Source organism: Sciurus vulgaris, assembly GCF_902686455.1.
Source record: "Sciurus vulgaris genome assembly, chromosome: 10".
Taxonomy (NCBI): domain Eukaryota; kingdom Metazoa; phylum Chordata; class Mammalia; order Rodentia; family Sciuridae; genus Sciurus; species Sciurus vulgaris.
Window position 1 is genome coordinate 114,829,887 of NC_136470.1, and position 22,802 is coordinate 114,852,688.

Sequence of the window (22,802 nt, forward strand, 5' to 3'; positions counted from 1 at the left end):
ATGTAAAATACACATGAATGTATAAAGTCTGGACAAGAACAGTTAAAAATGAATAAAATTGGTAGCGTGTGATTAAGCACACTTGTAATCCCAGTGACCCGGAAGGCTAAGGCAGGAGAACTGCAAGTTTGATGCCAGCTCTGGCAACATAGTGAGACCCTGTCACAAAATAAAGAGAGATCAGGCTATCACTTAGTGGTAAAACACCCTAGGTGTTTGGCAAAACAAGAACAAAGTTGGACTAAGAAGACATGATGAGAATGGTTGACTCTTTCCAACATTTCTGTTGTATCTTGTATTTAAAGAGGCAAAAAGGCCTAATTTTCTACAGGCTCAATGAATAGCCTAATATGCAGAATGACATCAGATATTATACAAAGTGTACTTACCTGCTTTCCATCCACCTCAATATCTGCCACATAGTTCTCAAACACTGTGGGAACATATACTTCTGGGAACTGGTCCTTGCTGAAAACTATGAGCAAGCATGTCTTGCCACATGCTCCATCACCAACAATCACCAATTTCTTCCTGATGGCAGCCATAGCTTAAACACAAAACAAAAGTGTTATTTGGAATGCATATGAAGCCATAAACAGCCTCAGGCTATGGCACTCATTTGTGGCCATGGGGCACAAGCCTCAGCACACAAATTCTAAGTTCCAATACACTGCAGGAACAAGACAGGGAGGTCTGTTCCTGCCACTTTAAAAAAAAAAATTTTTTTTTTTTTTTGGTATTACCAGAAAAGGCCTACAGACTCATAAAAATATGGAATGTTTCACAAATTTGCATGTCATCCTTGTGCAGGGGTCATGCTAATCTTCTCTGTATTGGTCCAATTTTAGTATATGTGCTGCTGAAGCAAAGCACTATTCCTGCCACTTCTATCCAACATAATATTGGAGGTTCTGACCAGGACAATTAGGTTAAAAGGCATTCAGATTATAAAGGAATAAATAAAACTTTAATTTATATGTGATGTGACCTTATACATGGGAAATCCTAAGGAATTCATTAAAAAAATATAAGAATATATAAACTCAGCAATGCTGTATGAAAAGGATCAAGATGAAAAAAACCCAATTTTCTATACTATACTATGAACAATCTGAAGATGAAATCTAAAAAAATTCATTTATAATAGCATCAGGAAGAATAAAGTTAACTAAAATAGTATAAAACAGACTGAAAACCACAAAACTTTGCTAATTATAGCTAAATAAATGGAAAAAAGTCATGAACTGAAAAGATAATACTGTTAAATGGTAATATCTTGCAAATTAATCAACTGATTTAAAACAATCCCTATCAAAATATCAGTTGGCTTCTTTGCAGAAACTTAATGAACCTAGAATAACCAAATTAATCTTGAAAAAGAATAAAAAAAAGTTGTAGTGTTCAACTTTGAGTCTCTTTTCAAAGTTGAAGAAACTATGATGTTTTCACTATGAAATTAACATGTTTCTTAGAATATATTCTCACCATTGAGTGATGCATGGCTCTACCATTGATCAGGTCTAACATGTACTGGTTTGTGCCCGAAATCGAACAACTATCTGGGTACAATGGTGCAGGCCTGTAATTTCAGCTACTTGGGAGGCTGAGGCAGCATGATCACAAGTTTGAGGTCAGTCTGGGCAACTAAGCAGAACCATATCAAAATATAAAAATTTTAAAAGGGATGATGGCAGTTGGGAAGGCAGCTCAGTGGTAACCAGTATGTCCCTCCCCCAAATCAACCAGGACATTATGGGATACAAACGAAATTCATCAGGAATTTCCTGATTCAAGAAAAAGCCACCAGCTGGGCATGGTGGCCCAAACCTGTAATCCCAGTAGCTCAGGACGCTGAAGTAGGAGGATCCCAAGCTCAAACTGGCCTCAGCAATTTAGTGAGACCCTAAGCAACTCAGCAGGACCCTGTCTCCAAACATAAAAAAGGTCTGGTGATGTGGTTCAGTGGTTAAGCATCCTTGGGTTCAATCCCAGTACCAAGGGAAAAAAAAAAAGAAAAAGAAAACACAATCATCTTTAAATAGCATCCTTCTTAGAAGGCACTCAATTCAAGAAATAATCTATCTCAATCTCTCAATTTAATGTAAAGACACAATAAATGAAAATGCCAGGGAACAACTAATCTAGCAACCAAATATGCTAGAACATTTGACCCAGGAACAATGCAAAACCATTCAATCATCACTGGTGAAAGACAGAAATTACAAGTGATTATGGGACAAAATAAAAGCCTACGGTGGGATGGGGTTGTGGCTCAGTGGCAGAGCACTTGCCTAGCATGTGTGAGGCACTGGGTTCAATTCTTGGCTCCACATATAAATAAATAAAGGTCCATTGACAACTGAAAAAGGGGAAAAAAAAAAAAAAAAAAAAAAAAAAAAAAGCCTATGGTTACAAGGAGAGTTCAAGATGCCAGGGGATGCTGGCAGTCTGGCACTACAATCAGAGTTGTCAACAATAAGTAAAAAAATATAAATGTCAAAAACCAAGCTTGCTATAAAAAAAACAAAAAAAAAAACCAAAAAACAAAACACTCAGGAAAAGAATTTTCACGGAAGTATCTTTACTTTCCACTTTTCTATAATTTGAGCACAGTAGGTAATGCCAGATTAAGAAAGGAAACTACATTGGGCACTCTGATAGATGTGTCAGACATAATTCTTCAGTGCTCTGACAATAGATTTATTTTCCTAGGAAGTCAGTTATAACTTATCTATTTAAGTCATCTATAAAGTATGCAACATGAAAAATTAGGAGAAAAAAACTGAGACATTAAATTTCTAGCTAGGGTTTTAAAAAAGTATGCAAATAACTATATATGCTGCAAAAGTTCTTAATTATTTGATGTTCAAAATCTTTAAGCAGCCGGACCTTGTAGTGCATGCCTGTAATCTCAGCAGCTCAGGAGACTGAGGCAGGAGGATAGCAAGTTCAAAGCCAACCTCAGTAACAGTGAGGCGCTAAGCAACTTGGTGAGATTCTTTTTCTAAATAAATACAAAATAGGGCTGTGGATGTGGCTCAGTGGTTGAGTGCCCCTGAGTTTGATCTCCGGTACAAAAAAAACCCTCCAAAAACAAAAACCCTTTAAATAGCTGGGAGCAGTGGTGTACTCCTGTGATCCCAGTGGATTGGAAGGTTAAGTCAAGAAGATCTCAAGTTCAAGGACAGCCTCAGCAATTTAGTATTTAGCAAGGCCCTAAGCAACTTGGTAAGATCCTGTCTTAAAATACAAACACATTTTGAAAGGGGGTGGTCGTGGCTGGAGATGTAGCTCAGTGGTAAAGCACCTCTGGGTTCAATCTCCAGTATCAAAAAAAAAAAACCTTTCAGTAGCCAAGTGCAATGGTGTACACCTGTATTCACAACAACTCAGGAGGCTACAGAAGGAGGACTGCCAAATGTGTTCTGGCACCTGAGCAGATTATATTAAGTGGTTCCTATTAACAAAGGAAACAAGACCACTCAGGTGCACCTGGGCACAATGGCACACAACAGAGGCTGAGGCAGGAAGATTGTGAGTGCAAAGTCAGTCAAGGCAACTTATTAAGACCCTGTCTGAACATAGAATTTAAAATGAGCTGGGAACGTAGCTCAGTGGTACAACACTAAGTATGTGTCAGACTGCAAAAACAAACAAAACAAATTGCAGTACATTTCCCACTTAAGTGCAAATAATTTCAAAATGAGTATCTGAGTCTAAGAAAAGTAAGTGAAGGGTTACGTGCAGTGGCCCAAGTAATCCCCATAAATCCTAATAAACAGGAGCAACCAGCTCATTGACTCTCATGAGCCCATATCCTACACTTCCTTACATAGCCTTCTCATTAAAGCACTATGAAGATGAAAGCAAGCATTTCTCCTGGGGTCTGGCATCACAGAAGGCAATCAACCAATAACAGTTACTACTAACTACACTCTCTCGTCTCCTACCTAGGCCTACCCAACCTTGGATCCTCCAATATTTTATAGTTTTCCCACCTACAGTCACCCAATCTGTTCCTCTCTACTGTTTCCCTGTACTTAGTACTGTACTTAAATAACGTGCAGGGCACTCTTGCACATGCACACTGAGTTATTCTCCTTAGCTTCTGTTCCTCGTTTAAAACAACAAATCTAGGGATGGGGATATAGTTCAGTTGGTAGATTGCCTGCCTCGCATGCACAAGGACTTGGGTTCAATCCCTAGCACCACCAGGAAAAAAAAAACAAAAAAATCAAAAAAAAAAAAAAAAAAAAATCTTCCTACACCCATGTATTCCTTTAGTTACCTTGCTCTTTACGGCTTGTTTCAAAGAAAAGATTCATGCTGTTTCATACCCACTCACTTCCCTTAAATTCTTCCAATGTACCTTCTGTCTAAACTTCTACTGAAACCCTTAGAAATTACAAATGATCTATCAATTAAAAAAAAAAAAAAAAACTTTCCCCCTAGGTACTGGGGATTTAACTGAGGGGCAATTTACCACTACCACTGAGCTACATCCCCAGCCTTTTTATTTATTTATTTTTTTTGAGATAGGGTTTCACTAAGTTGCTGACGCTGGTCTTGAACTTGAGATTCTTCTGCCTCAGTCTCAGAGTCACTGGGATTACAGGTATGTGCAAGTGTGCACAGCTACCATTAAAATCTAATGTAAACTTAATCTTGATTTTTTTGTTGTTGTTGTTTGTTTCCAGGGATTGAACCCAGGGACACTTAACTACTGAGCTACATCCCCAGCCCTTTTTTATATTTTATTACATACAGGTCTCTCTGAGTTGCTCAGGGCCTTGCTAAATTTCCGAGGCTGGGTTTGAGCTCACGATCCTCCTGCCTCAGCCTCTCGAGTCTCTAGGATTATAAACGTGAGCCACTACACCCAGCCTGATTGTTGCAATTTAACTCCCTGTCCTCGTACCTCCCAGACAAAATACAATAATGTGCTGCTCTAAATCTTCTGTTTAATTATCTATAGCCTCCACATCTAATCATTCCTCCCATGATTGTTTGCTTTACTCTTCTAATACTCTGTCTCTGGGGATTTCAGTTTCTCACATATCATTTCTGTGACTCCCAAACCTCCATCTCTCACTGTGGCCCTGTTCCCAAACACCCACCTTACCTCAATGTTGTGCTCCATTTGTAACTCAAACATCAACATTTCCAAGACATCACTCCAACTCTAGTCAAATTTCTTTTCAATGCCTCCAATATTGGTGATGAAAACAGGTTACCATTCCAACCTACTCAACTCACTCATGTAGAAACCCAGGTGTTAAATGATTTTCTTACTCCTGTTCTCCATTTCAGGTTCTGGGGAATTCTACAACTTCATGGGTCTTTGTCACTAATGGTAGCTCTTTTCATTCCCATAATCAGTCCAGTTCAAGTTCTCAGCACTGCCTATCTGGACAAAACCAAAAATCCAACTGGTCTCTTCTCTTTTCTCCTGTCTGCTGCAGATAAATTCCTGATTTCCATGGCTGAGCTCCAGCCCATCACACCTTTGCTCACTGACCTTCAGAAGATTCTCAACGCCAACCTGGCCTTTAGCGTCTTCTAAAACTCTAATAGCAATGTTTTCCCACCTTCTCTCTACTCCTTATCACACACCTAGTTCCATTAACTGGAGTTGTATGTATCTTCTACTTTGGCTCAAAGCAATGCCTTCTCGGAAAATCTTTTCCCTTTTCCCAGTGGTGGGAGGTGGGTAGGGTGGGGGAGGGGAATCCCAACTGTCCATCTCAGGTGTTACCTTTTGTTCTAAAGCCCATTTCTGCCGTAAGTCATCCACTCCTCAAATCAGGTGTTGCCTCCAAATGGAACCTTGGATCTCTGTTGTTGCTTATATTACACAAGTACTCTCCCTCACCCTGTTTCTGTGTGTGGGCATACTGAGGACTGAACCCAGGGGCACTGAGAAACTGAGCTACAGCCCCAGCCCTTTTTATTTATTTATTTTTAATTTTTGAGACAGGGTCTCATTATTGTCCAGGCTGGCCTCAAACTTTGATCTTCTTGCCTCAGTCTCCTGAGTAGTTGGGCTTACAAGCATGCACTACTGCTTTCTTTCCTTGCCAATAACACTCCGGCAAACATGGTGAACATTCTAAGACCTGTCAGACATTCTGCAAGAAGTGTGGCAAACACCAACCTCATAAAGTGACACAGTACAAGAAGGGCAAGGATTCTCTGTATACACAAGAAGAGCAGCAGTTATGACAGGGAACAGAATGGCTATGATGGGCAGACTAAGCCAATTTTCAGGAAAAAGGTTAAAACTACAAAGAAGATTGTGCTGAGGTTTGAGCCTAATTGCAGATCTAAGAGAATGCTGGCTATTAAGAGATGCAAGCATTTTGAACTGGGAGGAGACAAAAGAAAGGGCCAAGTGATCCAGTTCTAAGCTTCATTGTTTTGTTATGAAAGTAATAAAATGTTGAGGTTATCTTCACTTAAAAAAAAAAAAAAAGGCATGCACTACCATGCTACAACTACTTTTTATCAGGAATCGTACCCTATATGAAAAAGGTAGGAGTTATATACTTCTTTGTGCCTGACTCATACCCATTCCCATTCCTGAAATGTAAGTTCTCTAAGGGCAGGGACCACTTTTGGCTCAGTCTATTCAAACCCAAACTATATTTTCTGGCTGCATTTAATGTGGTAAGAATATGCTGAATAACATCCACACTTAGAGGAAGAAAAAACCCAAGGAAGAAGCATGTTTCCCAAGAACACAGATAAGATATCTGTCTCCTTGATACACTCTAATCAGTCTTTTTCTTGAGACAATGACTGTTTCTCATAGGATTCCACATATTCAGGAAACTTGCCAAAAGGGTGAAAAATTATGGCTCAATGAAGAACTAGAAAACTGAAATTTCTATCAAATATTCATGTCAAGAAAAGAAATACGGAAAAAGGCATCAGTCTGGAATACTACTTTGACTTGAAATATATAATATATACTCAGTAGGAACATCCCAATGATGTTCCTTCTAAAAACCAGACTACCAAGCATGTCAACCTGACATTGTGCTAGGGATGGAACACAGGGTCTCACCTATGGTAAACACACAACCACTAAGCCACACACTCCAGTCCCCAAAACCTCCAAAATAAATAAATAATAATTTTTTTTAGATGTTGATAGACATTTATTCATTTATTTATATGTGGTGCTGAGAATCGAACTCAGTGCCTCACACATACTAGGCAAGTGCTCTACCACTGAGCCACAACCCCAGCCCCCGCCCCCCCCCCCCAAAAAAATGTTAAAGGTACTGGGGATTGAACCCAGGTACTCACACTTTCTAGGCAAGCACTCTATCATTTAACTCATGATAGGGTTACATCCCAATAAACCCATAAGTTGAAAATACTGTAAGCCAAAAAAGCGTTTAATATATCTGACCTACTGAACATCATAGTTCAGAGCAACACTGTACACTGTAGAGTATTTGGTTTTCTATGCTGGTGATCACATGGCTAAGTAGGAGGGGCACTTTACTGCCTAGCATCATAGAACTTTGGAAAAGATCAAAATTCTAAGTACAATTATTACTTGAAGCATATCACTTTTGTAACCTTCTAAAGTCAAAACTAAACTGAAACCACCATTAAGTCAGGGATCTTCTGTACATACTTTCTACCATTACTATGGTGTAGCTGATTCATAACATGAAAACATTGTGTAAAATGTTGCCAGAAAGCCAGGTAGTATCAGAGCAATAATGCTGGCTCTTACTGTTTATGTTTGGGGGAGGGGGAGCAGTATATACCAAGTATGTCAGAGTTGTCTTGCCCCTTTGATCTCTAAGGTTAAGAAAGTTCCCTGGAAAGTAAGACATGCAGTATCAGAAGCTGCTACAACACCTCACAGCTAAACACAACAATGAAAAATGAATAAGGTGGAGCTGGGGGTGTAACTCAGTAGTAAAGTGCTTACCTAGTGTGCTTGAGGCCCTGGGTTTGAATCCTAGCAGTAATGTGGGCTCAGGTGTGGGTGTGGATAACATGACCCTGACTTGGATGTGGAGCCTGCTTTGGCTCTCACGCCTTGCTTTAATAACAGAAATCTGGTGTCGTGGTACACTCTGTTATCCCTGCTACTTACAAGGCTGAGGCAGGAAGATCACAAGATCAAGGCCAGCCTTGGCAACCTAGCAAGACCCTGTTCCAAAATAATGATGATGATGATGATGATAATAATAGATGGGGATGTAGCTCAGTACTAGAGTACCACTGGGTTCTATCTATTCCCGTCACCCCTCCCCACACCCCCAACACACAGATACAGGTAGTATTCTACAATCAACATGGAAATCCCACAGTGCTAGTATACTTACACTCCCAAAATTACTGATGACCACACATACACACACACACACACACACACACACAGAAGTCAGTAAGGCCTTGCAACTATGTCCAGAATACTTGATGTTTTAAGCTATAGCAATAGAGTGGTTGGTATTCAATGATCTACTTGAAGTATTAAAAAAAAAAAAAAAAAAAGAGGGGCTGAGGTTGTAGCTCAGTGGTAGAGCACTTGCCTTGCATGTGTGAGGCACTGGGTTCAAGTCTCAGCACCACATATAAAGAAATAAAGGCCCATCACAACTAAAAAAGATCTTAAAAAAAAAAAAAAAAACTTTGTTTTGTTTGTCTAAGAATTGAAAATGTGCTACACACTGGCTCTAAGATGTACTCTTAGTGGAAGTAATTCAGGGGAATGGGACTAGAGCTATTGCTGAAGATCACAGAGCTGGACACAAATGGCAAAAGGTCACTCTTCTAGAAATCATCTACTTTCCACAAGAAGAAAAAGGGGATTTGAACATAATGCCAAACAATAGCAGAGGAGGAGTTAGGTAAGAATGCCCTGCCAGGTGCAGTGGTGCAACACCTATATTCCCAGCGGCTCAGGAGGCTGCTGAGGCAGGAGGACCCAGCCTCAGAAAAAGCCAGGCGCTAAGTAACTCAGTGAGACCTGTCTCTAAATAAAATACAAAAAAAGAGTTGGGAATGTGGTGTGGTTGAAGGCCCCTGAGTTCAACCCCTGCCCCTGGTAGTACCTACCCCCTAAAAGAATGCCTTTAAAAAAAAAAAAAAAAAAAAAAAAAAAAAAAAAAAAATATATATATATATATATATATATATATACACACACTTTTATTTTTTTTAAATTTTTTTTAGATATTGACAGACCTTTATTTTTCTTTTATTTATATGTAGTGCTGAGAATTGAAACCAGTGCCTCATACATGTGAGGCAAGTGCTCTACCAGAGTTATAACCCCCGTCCAAAAAAAAAATATGTTTTTTTTTTTTTAGTTGTAAACAGGCACAATATCTTTTTATGTTTTTTTTTTTTTTTTTTTTTTTTAATGTGGTGCTGAGAATCAAACTCTGTGTCTCACACATGCAAGGCAACTAAGTGTTCTACCACTGAGCTACAGCCCCAGCCCAAGAATGCCTTTTGTGTGATGCCCAAACCCTGGTTGATTTGGTCACAATTACTCGGAGCAACCCTACATTTCAGGGTGGTCCCTCTGCTGTTATTGATAATGAGGCACTTTCCAAAACATATTTCTTACAGACTCCATCAGAAATATCTGTTGGTAGTACTCTACCACTGAGCTACATCCCCAGATGAGAAGCATGGGTTTTTGCAGTGTAAACACAGCAGCCACATGATACCTTTTAGTGACAGTCTGATAATGATGCCTACCAACATCATTAGTGGCTTTCAACCCATCTCTAGTAGTAGCTCTGGACTCCACTTCCGCCCCACCTTATTACTTAACATTTTAAGTTCTTCAGAAAAAACACACTACATAGGGCTGGGAATATAGTTTAGTGCTAATGTGCTTCCCAATTTGTGCAAGGTCCAGGGTTCAATTCCAACCACTGAACAAAGAAACAGATGGATGTGGTGGTACATACCTGTAACCCCAATGACTCAGGAGGCTGAGGCCCTAAGCAACTTAGCAAGACCCTGTCTCAGAAGAAAAAAATTTTAAAAAGACTGGGATTGTAGCTCAGTGGTAAAGTATCCCTGGGTTCAATTCCTGGTACCAAAAACAAACAGGCTGGAGAAATAGTTCAGTGGTAGCACACCTGTCTAGTATGTGAAAGATTTTGGGTTTGATCTCCTTGCACTGCAAAAAATTCACAAAAACAAAAATACCATACAAGACAAAAATCCACAATCAGAATGTACAATTCAATTATATTAAGTATATTCATGTAGTACAACCATCACCACTATTTCTAAAACCTTTCCATTACTCCAAAGGGAAATTGAGACCATTAAAGAGTAACTCCTCATTCCCCTCTCCTTTCAATTAATAAAACTTAAACTACTTTCTGTCCCTGAATAGCACATAACTGAAATCACACAATATTGGTCTTTTTTTTTTTTTTTTTTTTTGGTTTATTTCACTCAGCAAAATGTCTTTTTGTTTTGTTGTAGTGTGATACAAGAGCTATATTCCTTTTTATGGTCAAACAATATTCCATTGAGTGGACAAACCATATTTTGTTTATCGACTCATCTGCCAATGGACATTTGGGTGTTTCTACCTTTCCTCTCACCTACTTATTATAATAATTCTTCAATAAAATGCTGGGGGTATAAGTACCTGTTTGAGTTTCTGCTTTTAATTCCTTTGAGGAACTCCCAAAAGGTTTCCTATAGCAGTTGCACCATAGTACATTTCCATCAGCAATGTACAGAGGTTCCAATTACTCATCCTCACTAATACTTTTAAAATCCATACAAATGGGTGTGAAGTTGTATCTTGCATGCTTTTGATCTGCATTTTCCTAATGACTAGAGATGTTTGGCATCTTTTCATGTGCCACTGGTTATTTGTATATTTCTATGTCTATTCAAATCTATTGCCCATTTATTTTTAAATTGTTTTCTTTCACTTTCTTGATAGTGTCCTTGCGTATGCTAGATGAGCGCTCTCCAAGAGGAGCCGTCTCTTCAGCTTCACTAGATAGTGTCCTTTGAAGCATAAGTTTTTTATTTCGATGAAAGTCCAATTTATCTATTTTTCTTTGGTTATTGGTGGTTTTGATGTCCTAAAAAACATGGACAAATCTAAGGTGATGAGAAACCTGTGCTTTTTTCAGAGTTGTATAGTTTTAAGTCTTACATTTAGATCTTTGTTCCATTTTGAATTAATTTTTATACAGAACATGAAGTAGGGGGGCTGTGACTCAGTGCTAGAGTGCTTGCCTAGCACGTGTGAAGCACTGGGTTCAATTCTCAGCACCACATAAAACTAAATAAATAAAATAAAGGCATTGTGTCCATCTACAATTAAAAATATTAAAACAAACAAAACACGAAGTAGGGATCCAACTTCATTCTTCTGCATGTGAAAATCTAGTTATTCAAGCAGTGTTTGTTGAAAAGATTATAGTCTCTTTCCCATTGAATAGTCTTGGCACCCTTGTTGAAAATTAACTGACTGTCAATGTGAGAGGTTTATTTTTGGATTCTTAATTCTATTCCACTGGTCTACACGTTTATTCTAATCAGTATCAGTCTTGATTACTACTGCTTTGTAGTAAGTTTTGAAATCAGGAGATGTAAGCTATCTAATTTTGTTCTTTTTCAATACTGTTTTGCCTATTCTGGGTACCCTGGATTTCTGTATGCATTCTGGGAGCTGCTTATCAAGTTCTACCAAGAAAGCAGCTGGGATTTTGATAGCGATTACAATGAATCCAAAGATGAAATTAGCAAAATACCACTGTCTTCACAATATTAAGTATTCTGACTCATGAACATGGATGTCTTTCCATTTATTTGAGTCATCATTAATTTTTGTGACTTACCAACCCCTCCCCCTTCCTTTTTCTCCTTACTTATACTTAGTACGAAAGTATTTAATTCAAGGTGGAGAAGCCCTTTCTCCCACTACTTTGTAGAAGGTAAAAAGGAAAATGGCAGAAAGAGCTCACATTTCAAGCTGTTACAAACTTTCTACTTTATGTTAACATACTTAATTCTTCTAACAGTCCTATGAGGTAGGCATTAATCCATATTTACAGATGAGGCCCAAGGTCACAAGAGTTACCCAGAAAGAGGTAGAAATGAGTCGTGAACTAAATAATCTAGAGACCATATTGTTTTGTTTTTTACAGGGCTCAAGATCAAACCTAAGTCCCCATTCTTCAACATTCCATTATCTGCTTTCCCCCTCATGCCAAGAGAAATAATCCTGCTGCTGTAGTGTGCTTTTTCTCCTTTGTCTACTCTACCTAGCAAACTGGTGATCCTGTAAAAAAAAATTCACCTAATTAATGACTCAGGGTGAGTGATTACTCTGAATATTTCTCCCAAGGTTCATGAATTGAGTTTTTGATGCATTTAGTCAAAAATCTTATGTTAAGAAACTTCTAATCTCATCCGTGTCTATACTCAATGCAACAATATGGTTTTTGTTTTGCTGATTCAATCCAGTACCTCATGCATGCTACTCAAAGCATTCTACCATTGAGCTACAGCCCTAGATCAAACTATATGTGTGTGTGTGTGTGTGTGTGTGTGTGTGTGTGTGTGTGTGTGTGTGTGTGTATGTATTTTTACATATTTTTGGGATTGAACCCAGGGCCTTGTGCTTGTGAGGCAAGCACTCTACCAACTGAGCTATATCCCCAGGCCCACAATATGGGTTTTAAAAACTGTATTTTCTGGGGTGGTGGCACACACCTATAATCCTAGCTACTTAGGAGGCTGAAGCGGGAAGATCACAAGTTCCAGGCCAGCCTCAGAAACTTAGCAAGCTGCTTGTCTCAAAATAAAAAGGGGGCTGGGGATGTAGCTTAGTGGCAGAGTGCATCTTGGGTTAAAATCTCCAGCACCATTAAAAAAAAACAAAACAAAAAGCTGTATTTCTTTTTAACCATATTATGTTTTTGCATGCATTCCTTTAGAATTTCATTTACATACCAGAGAAGAGAAAATGTCAAATATGTGAGTTGCTATGAAGTCATGGAGTCTTCGTGCTACTATGTCTTAAGTCTGTTTTCTCCTACTGGGGAACCAATGATGGATATCAAGGGCTGTGGCTTTCTGATCTTCAGGAAGCTCTGCTATAAAAAGATTGCTAAATGGTGAGCAGCCCTTTACACACTTCTTTTTACAAGTCTAACTGATTCCCAGTGGTGACTACAGCCCATTTGCACTTCTGCCTGTTTTGCTTATCTGGCTGCACAGTGAGGGAATGGTCTGTCCATCAGATGTTCCTCAGATGTTAGAGTGGCTAAACCACAACCACACATTAATATGCAATTCTCTTCATTTCCAAAGCAGGCTTTGGTGATTTCTTCATGTTTGTATGACTATGATGTTGACTCACATCTGTCTGCACAGCTTCCTGAAGGTCTTCTGGAGCTAGTCACTGAAGCTATTCACTTAGTTTGTTATACTATCTTCTTCAGTCTTCCTAGATTAAGACTAGAAATTAAAAATAACTGCTCACTGGACCAAAAGTAGATATTTTAAGGTACTAATAATTAATATTGTGGGCCTGGGGATATAGCTCAGTTGGTAGAGTGCTTGCCTCTAATTACTAGTTTTCAATTAACAAACCAAACCTATTTAAGCAAATATTTCATTAGCCATGTGGAACAGCCATGTAATGGAATATTATCAGCAACAAAAGGAATGAAGTAGTGATAAATGCTACAACTTGGATTAATCTTGGAAACACTATAACAAGTAAAAGAAGCCAGTTGCAAATGACCGCATATTTTATGATTCCATTTATAAGAAATATCTAAAATAGGACATAGAAATAGAAAGTAGCTTGGTAGTTGTCTAGGGTTTAAAGTAGTAAGGGCTCTCCAGGTGCAATAAGACTCTTAAGTTTAATTAGGGACTCAACATCACTTTTGAGAGAAACCTGCTAGTTTTACTCTATCCTGGTCCTCAGATGCCCTCAGCCCATGCTGAACTTAAAAAAAATTTTGAGTGACAGGAATAATTTCCAGCAACATGCCCTCAATAAACTTCTTTCTCTACTGAAAAAGGGTCATAATACCTACTATTGCTCCCTCAGGAGCTCTGTTCTGTCTCAGAATTCCAACAGTTAATACTTTAGAATGAATAAAGCTTACAGAAAATGAAGTAAGACCAGAAGCTACTAAAACTGATTTATAGGCCCAAGTCTGCAAACCAATTTAGAAGACAGGCAAATCAGTTTCATAAAAAAGTAGGCTTCCTCTCCTTTGCTGGTAAGTGCCTGTCCATCTACAGTGTCCACAAGCCCTGAATAGTAATCAACCTGATAGTCCACATAGGGATTTAGTCTAGACTTTACCTGAGATATGTAGTCAGTATGACTCAATGAACAAGAAAATACAGATACAAGGAAAGTTGGACTGGAAAAGCACTTAATCTTGTGCTCAGAATTACCAGGAAAAACTTATAAAATATTATCAGTGACTCTAGAGAAACTACAGAAAACTTTCAGGGGCTGGGAATATAGTTTAGTAGAAGAATGTGTGGTTTAGCATGTGTAAAGTAGTGCTGGATTCAATGGGGGGGGGGCTTTTTCAGAAAATGTTAAAAGGAACCATCATTCATTAATATGAAAGATTTAATCAAAGGCGTAAATGAGGAGTCAAAGTGAAAAAGTTTATTTAATGAAGAACAGCAAAAGTCACCTAGTAGTTCAAAAAAGACAAGCAGAAAGCTGCTTGAATTCAGGCACTTGCAGAATGAGACATTTCAATGACAAAATTTTTATCAAGTACCTACCATATTTTTATATACATCAACCATTTATAACTTCCCAACTGCCTGCAAAGTTGGGTTTTATGAAGCAATCAAGCTAATGTAACAAAAAGAAAATCAGTTAGGTAAAAAGGGTGGTGGGGGAAAAAATGATGGTGGGTTGGAAAAATCCATTCAAGAAGCAATTTTCTGAAATTTAAGCTGGAACCACAAAGCTATTCAAAAGCAAATAACTTCTAGGTTTCAAGAACTGTACTGCAGAAACAATGTTTTCTAACTCCTCTGAAATTAAGTCATCTCAATAACTCCAGATAACCTGATGTAACAGGCCCAATTCAGTAAAAGCAACATAATACAGTTTATTTGTGGTACCAGGAACACTACTACTGAGCTATATCCCCCAGCCCTTTTTATTATTTTGAGATGGGTTTTAATAAGTTGCTGAGGCTGGCCTCAAACTTGAGATCATCCTGCCCCACAAGGCTCTGAGATTACTGGCTATGCCACTGTACCCAGCTCAGTCAGGGCAATTTAATGAGACTCTGAAGTTTTTTTTAAAAATGGGAATTAGTGGGCTGGGGATATAGCTCAATTGGTACAGTGCTTGCCTTGCAAGCACGAGGCCCTGGGTTCAATCCCCAGCACCGCCCCCAAAAAAAAAAAACAAAAAAACAAAAAAAAACAAAAAAAACCAGGAATTAGTGATGTAGCTCAGAGGTAGAGCACCTCTGGGTTCAATCCCCAACACTAGAAACAAACAAAAATCCAGTGGACTGGGGTTGTAGTAGCTCAGTGGTAGAGCACTTGCCTAGCACATGTGAATTACTGGGTTTGATCCTACATATAAATAAATAAAATAAAGGTATTGTGTCCATCCACCAAAAAAAAAAAAAAAAGTTTTTCTTCTCTAGCCCCATTTAGTAACAGGTGCAGAACAGGTCAAGAGCTAGATTTACCCAGGGCCGAAGTTTTTATGATAAAATGAAATGAGAAAGGGAAAAGGAGTTGAGATTAAACACCAGGAGATGATTACAGGGATGAACTAAAGATGAGAAACAATGAAAAGATAGCAGGATCAATGGAACTGAAACCCCAGTGGGGATAAAGAATTTCTGTGTTTCGGAATAAGTCAAGAAAAAGAGCACACTTTAATAATTGCAAGGAGCAATTTCTTTGTCTATTGGCAGCATGTATCAGAATTAATATTCCATATACCATTTTAACCAGCAATTCCACTCTGAAGAATTTATCCTATAGGGCTAGAGATGTAACTCAGTGAAAAGTGCTTATGCAGCATATGCAAGGCTGGGTCTTATCTCCAGCATTTGATGGTTGGATGGGGTGGGGGTGGGGTATAAAAAAAATTTATCCTACAGAAACAGTCACACATAGATGCAAACATTTATGTATATGAATGCTCACTTTAGTAATATTTATAACAGCAGAAGACTGGAAACAACCCTTTGAGGACTAGTTAAGTATCTTAACAGTTTATCCATACAATGGTTGTTTATGAAATCAAAGATTTGTGTTAATGAGTGATTTCTGAGACAAATTATTAAGTGAAAAGAATGAGGTACTAAAATATACTGTCATACTACTATATAATGATAGGATGTACAGATATATAGAATAGTGCCTGGCAGAGGTACAAAACAGATATTCCCTGGAAGAAAGATGGTAAATGCACAGACTATCTCTGGAAGAATATACGATAAACTCTTAATGGGTGCCTCTAGGGACCACATATCCTCCTGCACTATTTGAATTTACCAAATTAAAACTATTTTCAAAAATTACTATATTTGCCAGGCACAGCGGCACAAGCCTGAAACCCCAGCAGCTCTGGAAGCTGAGACAGAAGATTCCAAGTTCCGGGCCAGTTACAACTTAGCAAGACCCTGCCTCCGAATAAACAATAAAAAAGGGCCGATTATGTAGTTCAGTGGTAAACTGCCGGGGGTTTACCCAATTCCCAGTACTCCCTCTACCCTCACCCCCAAATAAATAAATTTTAAAATGTATTGACTTGGAAAGATGTATACAGCAGGTTAGATGAAAGGGGAAGGAAGGAAAGCAGTACATATGTGAAGATCCATCTTGGGGGTGTGACCTCCCAACACTATACAGAAGCATAATACTGCCCTTTTTCTACCGTACATCCTTCCAGCCAGTCTAACCAACACTGGGCTACCCCCTCTTCCCTTACAATGAGATAAAAATTCTTCATCCTTGAATTACTATGGTACTTGGTCTACTTAGTGCTATTTCTCATATTACTATGTAAGCTTGAATCACCTATTACTCTCTGTTCTGATAGAGAAAAGACTCTGGAGCCTGGTGCTTGCATTCAAAGCAACTGTGAAACTTTAGGGAAGTTACTTAATTCTTCTGTACCTCTACTTCCTCATCTGTACCAATGGGGAAAATAATGGTTCCTACCACACAGGACAATGGTAATTATTAGATGAGTTAATAGAGGAAAGCATCTAGAATTAATATTCTTAGCATATAACAATAAATGCTTAACTGTTGGATACTATTATCTATAAATTCTAGTATAAAAAGCCAATCTTGTTGAGCAAGGTGGCACATGCCTGTAATCCCAGCACGAGGGAGGCTGAGACAGGAGGACCCTAAGTTCAAAGCCAGCCTCAGCAACTTAGCAAGGCCCTAAGCAACTCACTGAGACCTTTACTCTACAAAAAAAAAAAAAAAAAAAGTGCCAAAGTGCCACTCTTCATTGTTTTATATATATATATATATATATATATATATATATATTTTTTTTTTTTTTTTTTTTTTTGCAGTAGGGGTGGGGGGATGGTACCAGGAACTTGACCACTGAGTCACATCTCCAATCCTATTTTGTATTTTATTTACAGACACTGAGTTGCTTAGCACCTTGCTGTTGCTGAGGCTGGCTTTGAACTCCTGACACTCCTGCCTCAGCCACCCCAGTCTCTGGAATTAAAGGCCTGCGTAGTCATGTCCAGCTCATTTTTATATCCTTTACAATGCCTAGCATGGCCAAAAACAGCACTCAAGAAGTATACAATCACTGGAATTAGCCTAAATTTCCTAGACTTCCTAAATTAATGGATAAATATGTTGTTACATAAGAGAGTCAATTAACTTTTTGAAAGGCAACATTTTTGAAAGGAAACTTTATTCAAATTACTAAGATGAGACATTAGCCTTCCAATTTACTTCAAGTTACTTCTTTTCTTTCTTCTTCCTTTTCTTCTTCTCTCCCCTCCCCACACTGGGCTTTGAACCCCAGGGTGTCTGAGTTACACGCGCACACACACACATTTTATAACTTTATTTCTTTTTAATGTGGTGCTGAGAATTGAACCCAGTGCCTCACACATGCTAGGCAAGCACTCTACTGTGGAGCCACAATCCCAACCATTTTTTTGTATTTAGAGACAGGGTCTCACTGAGTTGCTTAGGGCCTTGCTAAATTGCTTAGGCTGGCTTTGAACTTGTGATCCTCCTGCCTCAGCCTCTTGAACCACTGGGGTTACAGGTATGCACCACCACATCCACTGGTCCTTCTACTTTTAAAATAGGATCAAAATTGCTAAGGCTGGCCTTGAACTTGCAATCCTCCTGCTTCAGTCTCCTGAGCCCCAGGGATTACAGGTAGGCACATGGCTACATTCTTTCTTTTCTGAATAGGGCTTACATCTCATATTCAAAGAGGAAGTTACTTCTTTCTGAACAAAATCTGCAAGTACAACCCACTGTCTGGAAAGCTTGTAGTTCCTACATTCATACGTGAAAGAAAAAAAAAAAAAATAAGGCAGGGGCAGGGATGCACACCTTAGCACTCCAGATATGACAAAAATTCTTTTTATTAAAAATATTAGGGGCTGGGGAGATAGCTCAGTCGGTAGAGTGCTTGCCTTGCAAGCACAAGGCCCTGGGTTCAATCTTCAGCACCACCAAAAAAAACAACAACAAAAAAAACTTATTAACAGCTCCGTACTGAATATACAAATACTTTTTCCCTTAAATCAGAACAGAATCAAGGCTACTTGAATATAGTGGTGTTTTCCCAAAACTATTCTTTTCCCAGCCTATGTTTTCTATGACTAAAGAGGCTGAGGCAGGAGGATCATAAGGCTCAAGGCCAGCCTCCACAATTTAGTGAGACCCTGTCTCAAAAACTAAAAAAGGGTCTGGAGATGTAGCTCACTGGTAAAGTGTCCTTGGGTACAATCCCCAGTATCCCCACCCCCACACAAAAGTCTTTGGAACCAGATGTTTCTAAATTGTCTTTTTCAGATTCTAGAAAGGTAATAGTCAACAAATGCCAAACATTATATAACATACTCAGTGGATTAATAGTTCTTCAGTAAAATAAATGAATATTCACACTAAAGAGGATAAAGACTAAACAAGTTCACATTAGTTCATATCAGGTTTTGCCATCAAATGAGTATGTGGTTTTCAGAATTCTGAATTGCAATTACGAAAATCCTTAATGCAAATGGCAATGTTTTAAAACACAAACACACCTCTCTTAGTACTTCACTTTTTTGTAGTGCTGAGGAATGAACTCAGGGCCTCATGCATGCTAGGGAAGTGCTCTACTACCAACCCACATCCCCAGCCTTTCAATACATTTTAAAATACCTTTGCCAGTGTCCTCAAGTATGATTTTTTCCATGATTAATAATGTTTTTAGGTTAGTGGACTGAGCCCCTTCTGGTATTTCTCATGGGGAATTAAAACAGGCTTTAAAATCAGAGAGGTATGTTGGGGTTTGGGTACAGTATGATTAAGTGTGGGGTTGATAATAATTTGAATTCTACAACCTGAGTTAGCTTTTATTTTTTTTTTAAGTTGCTGATGGACCTTTTCTATTTTATTTATTTATATATGATGCTGAGAATTGAACCCAGTGCCTCACACATGCTAGGCAAGGGCTCTACCACTGAGCTACAGTCCCAGCCCCTAAGTAATTTTGATAACTTGTTTGATACCTTCTCATATTCACAGCAAATTTGCCTCTGTGCCTAACTTTTAGCTTTTTAGCAATTTTCAGTTTCCTTGGAATTTAAAAAGCCAAAAATGTATGAGGCAATGCTATCAGGTTATGCTGAATGCAGTATAAAGACATTTATTAGCCAAACACTCATTATAAGCAGGCACAAAACAATTCCTCCAACCAAGAAACACAAGTTGAAATAAATGAACTGGATAACTATGCTGCTTCTGTCAGATCAAGATCTTTATAATATTTTAGAAAGATAATGAATAAATTTCCATGCAGATAAAATTAGCATGGCTTTAAAATGACTAATTTAGTACACTTAATTATAATTTTAACTCATAATTCTTCAAAGGGCTAATTATGCAAAAGCACTGATGATTACATTAAGTTTTATACCATTTCTCAACCATTCAAAAAGTAAAATCTATGTACCATACTTTTGAGCATGACTTAATTTTCACTTTTTTACTAAGTTCAGTACTTTAAAGATAACACTAGATATCTGCACATGAAACAGAAAATGCAAGACAACTTCACTTTCCAGGGGTTTGATAATAAAGCAGAATGACAAAACAGGATATTTAAAAAGAAAATGGGCTGGGGTATTGCTCAGTGGTAGAGGGCTTGCCTAGCATATGCAAGGACCTGGGTTTAAAACCCAGCACCTAGTAGGAAGAGAAGAAGGAAGTGGAGGAGACTTATCTTTGGGACATCCATGTATCTCAATTATATAATTCAGCTGCATCTTTCATTTTTTCTCTTTTTTTATTTCATTTTATTTACTTATTTTATTTTTTACAAATTAGCTTTTTTAATTTCATTTTAAAAATTTTTATTAGTTGTAGATGGACACAATGCCTTTATTTTATTTATGTATTTATTTATTTTTATGTGGTGCTGAAGATCAAATCCAGTGCCTCACACATGCTACATGAGTACTCTACCACTGAGCCACAACCCCAGACCCTTAACTTCATTTATTTATTTTTATGTGGTGCCAAAGATTGAACCCAGTGCCTTACACATGCTAGGTAAGTGCTCGACCACTGAGACACAACCCCAGCCCTATTTACTTATTTATTTATTGGTACTGGGGATTGAACCCAGGGACACTTTACCAATCCCCAGTTACATCCCCAGCTACATTTTTATATTTATTTGTTCTTATACATGACAGTAGAATATATTTTGATATATTATACACACATGGAGTATAATTTCTCATTCTCATGATGTAGAATCACATTGGTCATGAAATCATATATGAACATAAGATAGTAATTTCTGATTCATTCTACTATCTTTCCTATTCCCATTCCCTCTGCCTTCCCTTAATTCCCCTTTGTCTAACCAAGTACTTCTATTCTTCCCTATCCCACCCTTGTTGTGAGTTAGCTTGCACATCCAAGAAAACATCTGGCCTTTGGTTTTTGGTGATTGGCTTATTTTGCTTAGCATGATATTCTCCAGTTCCATCCATTTACTGGCAAATGCCAGAATTTCATTCTTCTTTATGGCTGAGTAATATTTCATTGTGAATATATACCACATTTTCTTTATCCATTCACCTGTTGAAGAGCACAGTTTATCTACTGTGAATTGAGCTGCTATAAACACTCATGTGACTGCATCACTGTAGTATGCTGATTTTAAGTTTTTGGGTATAAGCGGAGGAGTGGGATAACTGGGTCAAAAGGTGGTTGAGAGACAGGGTCTCACTAAGTTGCTTAGGCCTCGTTACATGGCTAGCCTTGAACATGCCATCCTCCTGCCTCAGTCTCCCAAATTGCTGGAATTATAGGCATGTGCCACCATGCCCAGTTTTCATCACCAACTTCTGAAATCTGTAATCCCAGCTATTCAGGAGCATAAGGCAGGAGGATCACAAGTTCAAAGCCAGCATGGGCATGAGACCCTGAGCCTCAGTCATTTCTTGTTCTTCTTGGGAAAAGATAAATTCAGAGATCTCTTAAGTCAGAGCTGAGGGAGGTATGGGACTATGAGGCTCCACCTGCCACACATTGTCTCTACAGGCTCCACGCTTGGCTTTACAGTTCTCATTGGCCTATTTCCATTTTTTCCCTTCTAACTGTTATAGAGCAGTATTGTACATATGATTATTACAAAAGCAAAAGCTGTCTAGTCTTACAGAAACTAAACCTGAAAATTTTACAGGACATTTTAAGATACATTAAAAATCCTGTGAATTTCATTAACAAGAATGAAGAGCTTGGTGTACTTGGAAAAACCTTCTCCCAATCCTGGGTTTTGACAATGCTGGCTTCTGAAAGAGTCAGTAGTGTCAATGTAAGTAGAACAAAATCATCTCGATTGAACTAGTGTCAAACTACTGATAAAGGGAAATAAATATAAATCAAGACACTAATTTATGAAATTCTAAAACCCAAAGCATATAACCCTCAGCTGAAACAATGAAATATCCAAAAACTCAAGCTATTAAACTGTATTTCTTTTTTCCACCCACCTTCCCCCACTTTGGTAACCTCAAGCTTATGGCTAAGTCACTATCCTCAGGGATTTCCCTGAGGTCCCAACTTTGTTCAGGCCCTGAAGAGGCAGGTGCTCTCACATGTCTCTCTGCCTCACTCATCATGCCCTTCTCCAAGATATCTTCCTGCCAAAGTTCATTAATGTAAAAACATGTTTTTATTCACCACTACAGGTTAGGCACAGGCACAAAACAGGTGCTCAAGTAACAAATCATGGAACAATCTGGGAACAAAGAAACTAACCAATTTGTACACATAGATTTTAAAAAGAAAATGATTACAAGATCAACAACACACAGCAGTGGTGAGGCTACATTAAGACTTTTTTTCAATATTTGGAGAATTCATCCTCCAAGTGGGGGCAGTGGTAGCACAGTCCTGTTTTCTAAACTACTTAGGAGGTTGAGGCAGGAGGATCACTTGAACCCAGGAATTCCAGACCAGCCTAAGCAACCTAAGACTTCTCTCAAAACTAAGAACAAACTCCCAGAAATCCACATGTAATCAGAAACTTCAATTATCTG

At 38.4% G+C, this 22,802-nt stretch overlaps 1 protein-coding gene across 9 annotated transcripts in view; it reads right to left on the reverse strand.

The window, feature by feature from the left end:
- The window catches only part of RHOA (ras homolog family member A), a 54,486-nt gene that overhangs the window by 9,496 nt on the left and 22,188 nt on the right, over window positions 1–22,802 (reverse strand). For all 9 annotated transcript variants that reach the window (XM_079155675.1, XM_079155673.1, XM_079155674.1 and 6 more), the window contains one exon: window positions 390–547. In XM_079155675.1, the coding sequence (XP_079011801.1) occupies window positions 390–545 (156 nt within the window). In that variant the 5' untranslated portion in view covers window positions 546–547. Of the gene's footprint in view, window positions 1–389; window positions 548–22,802 lie in introns of those variants that run through there.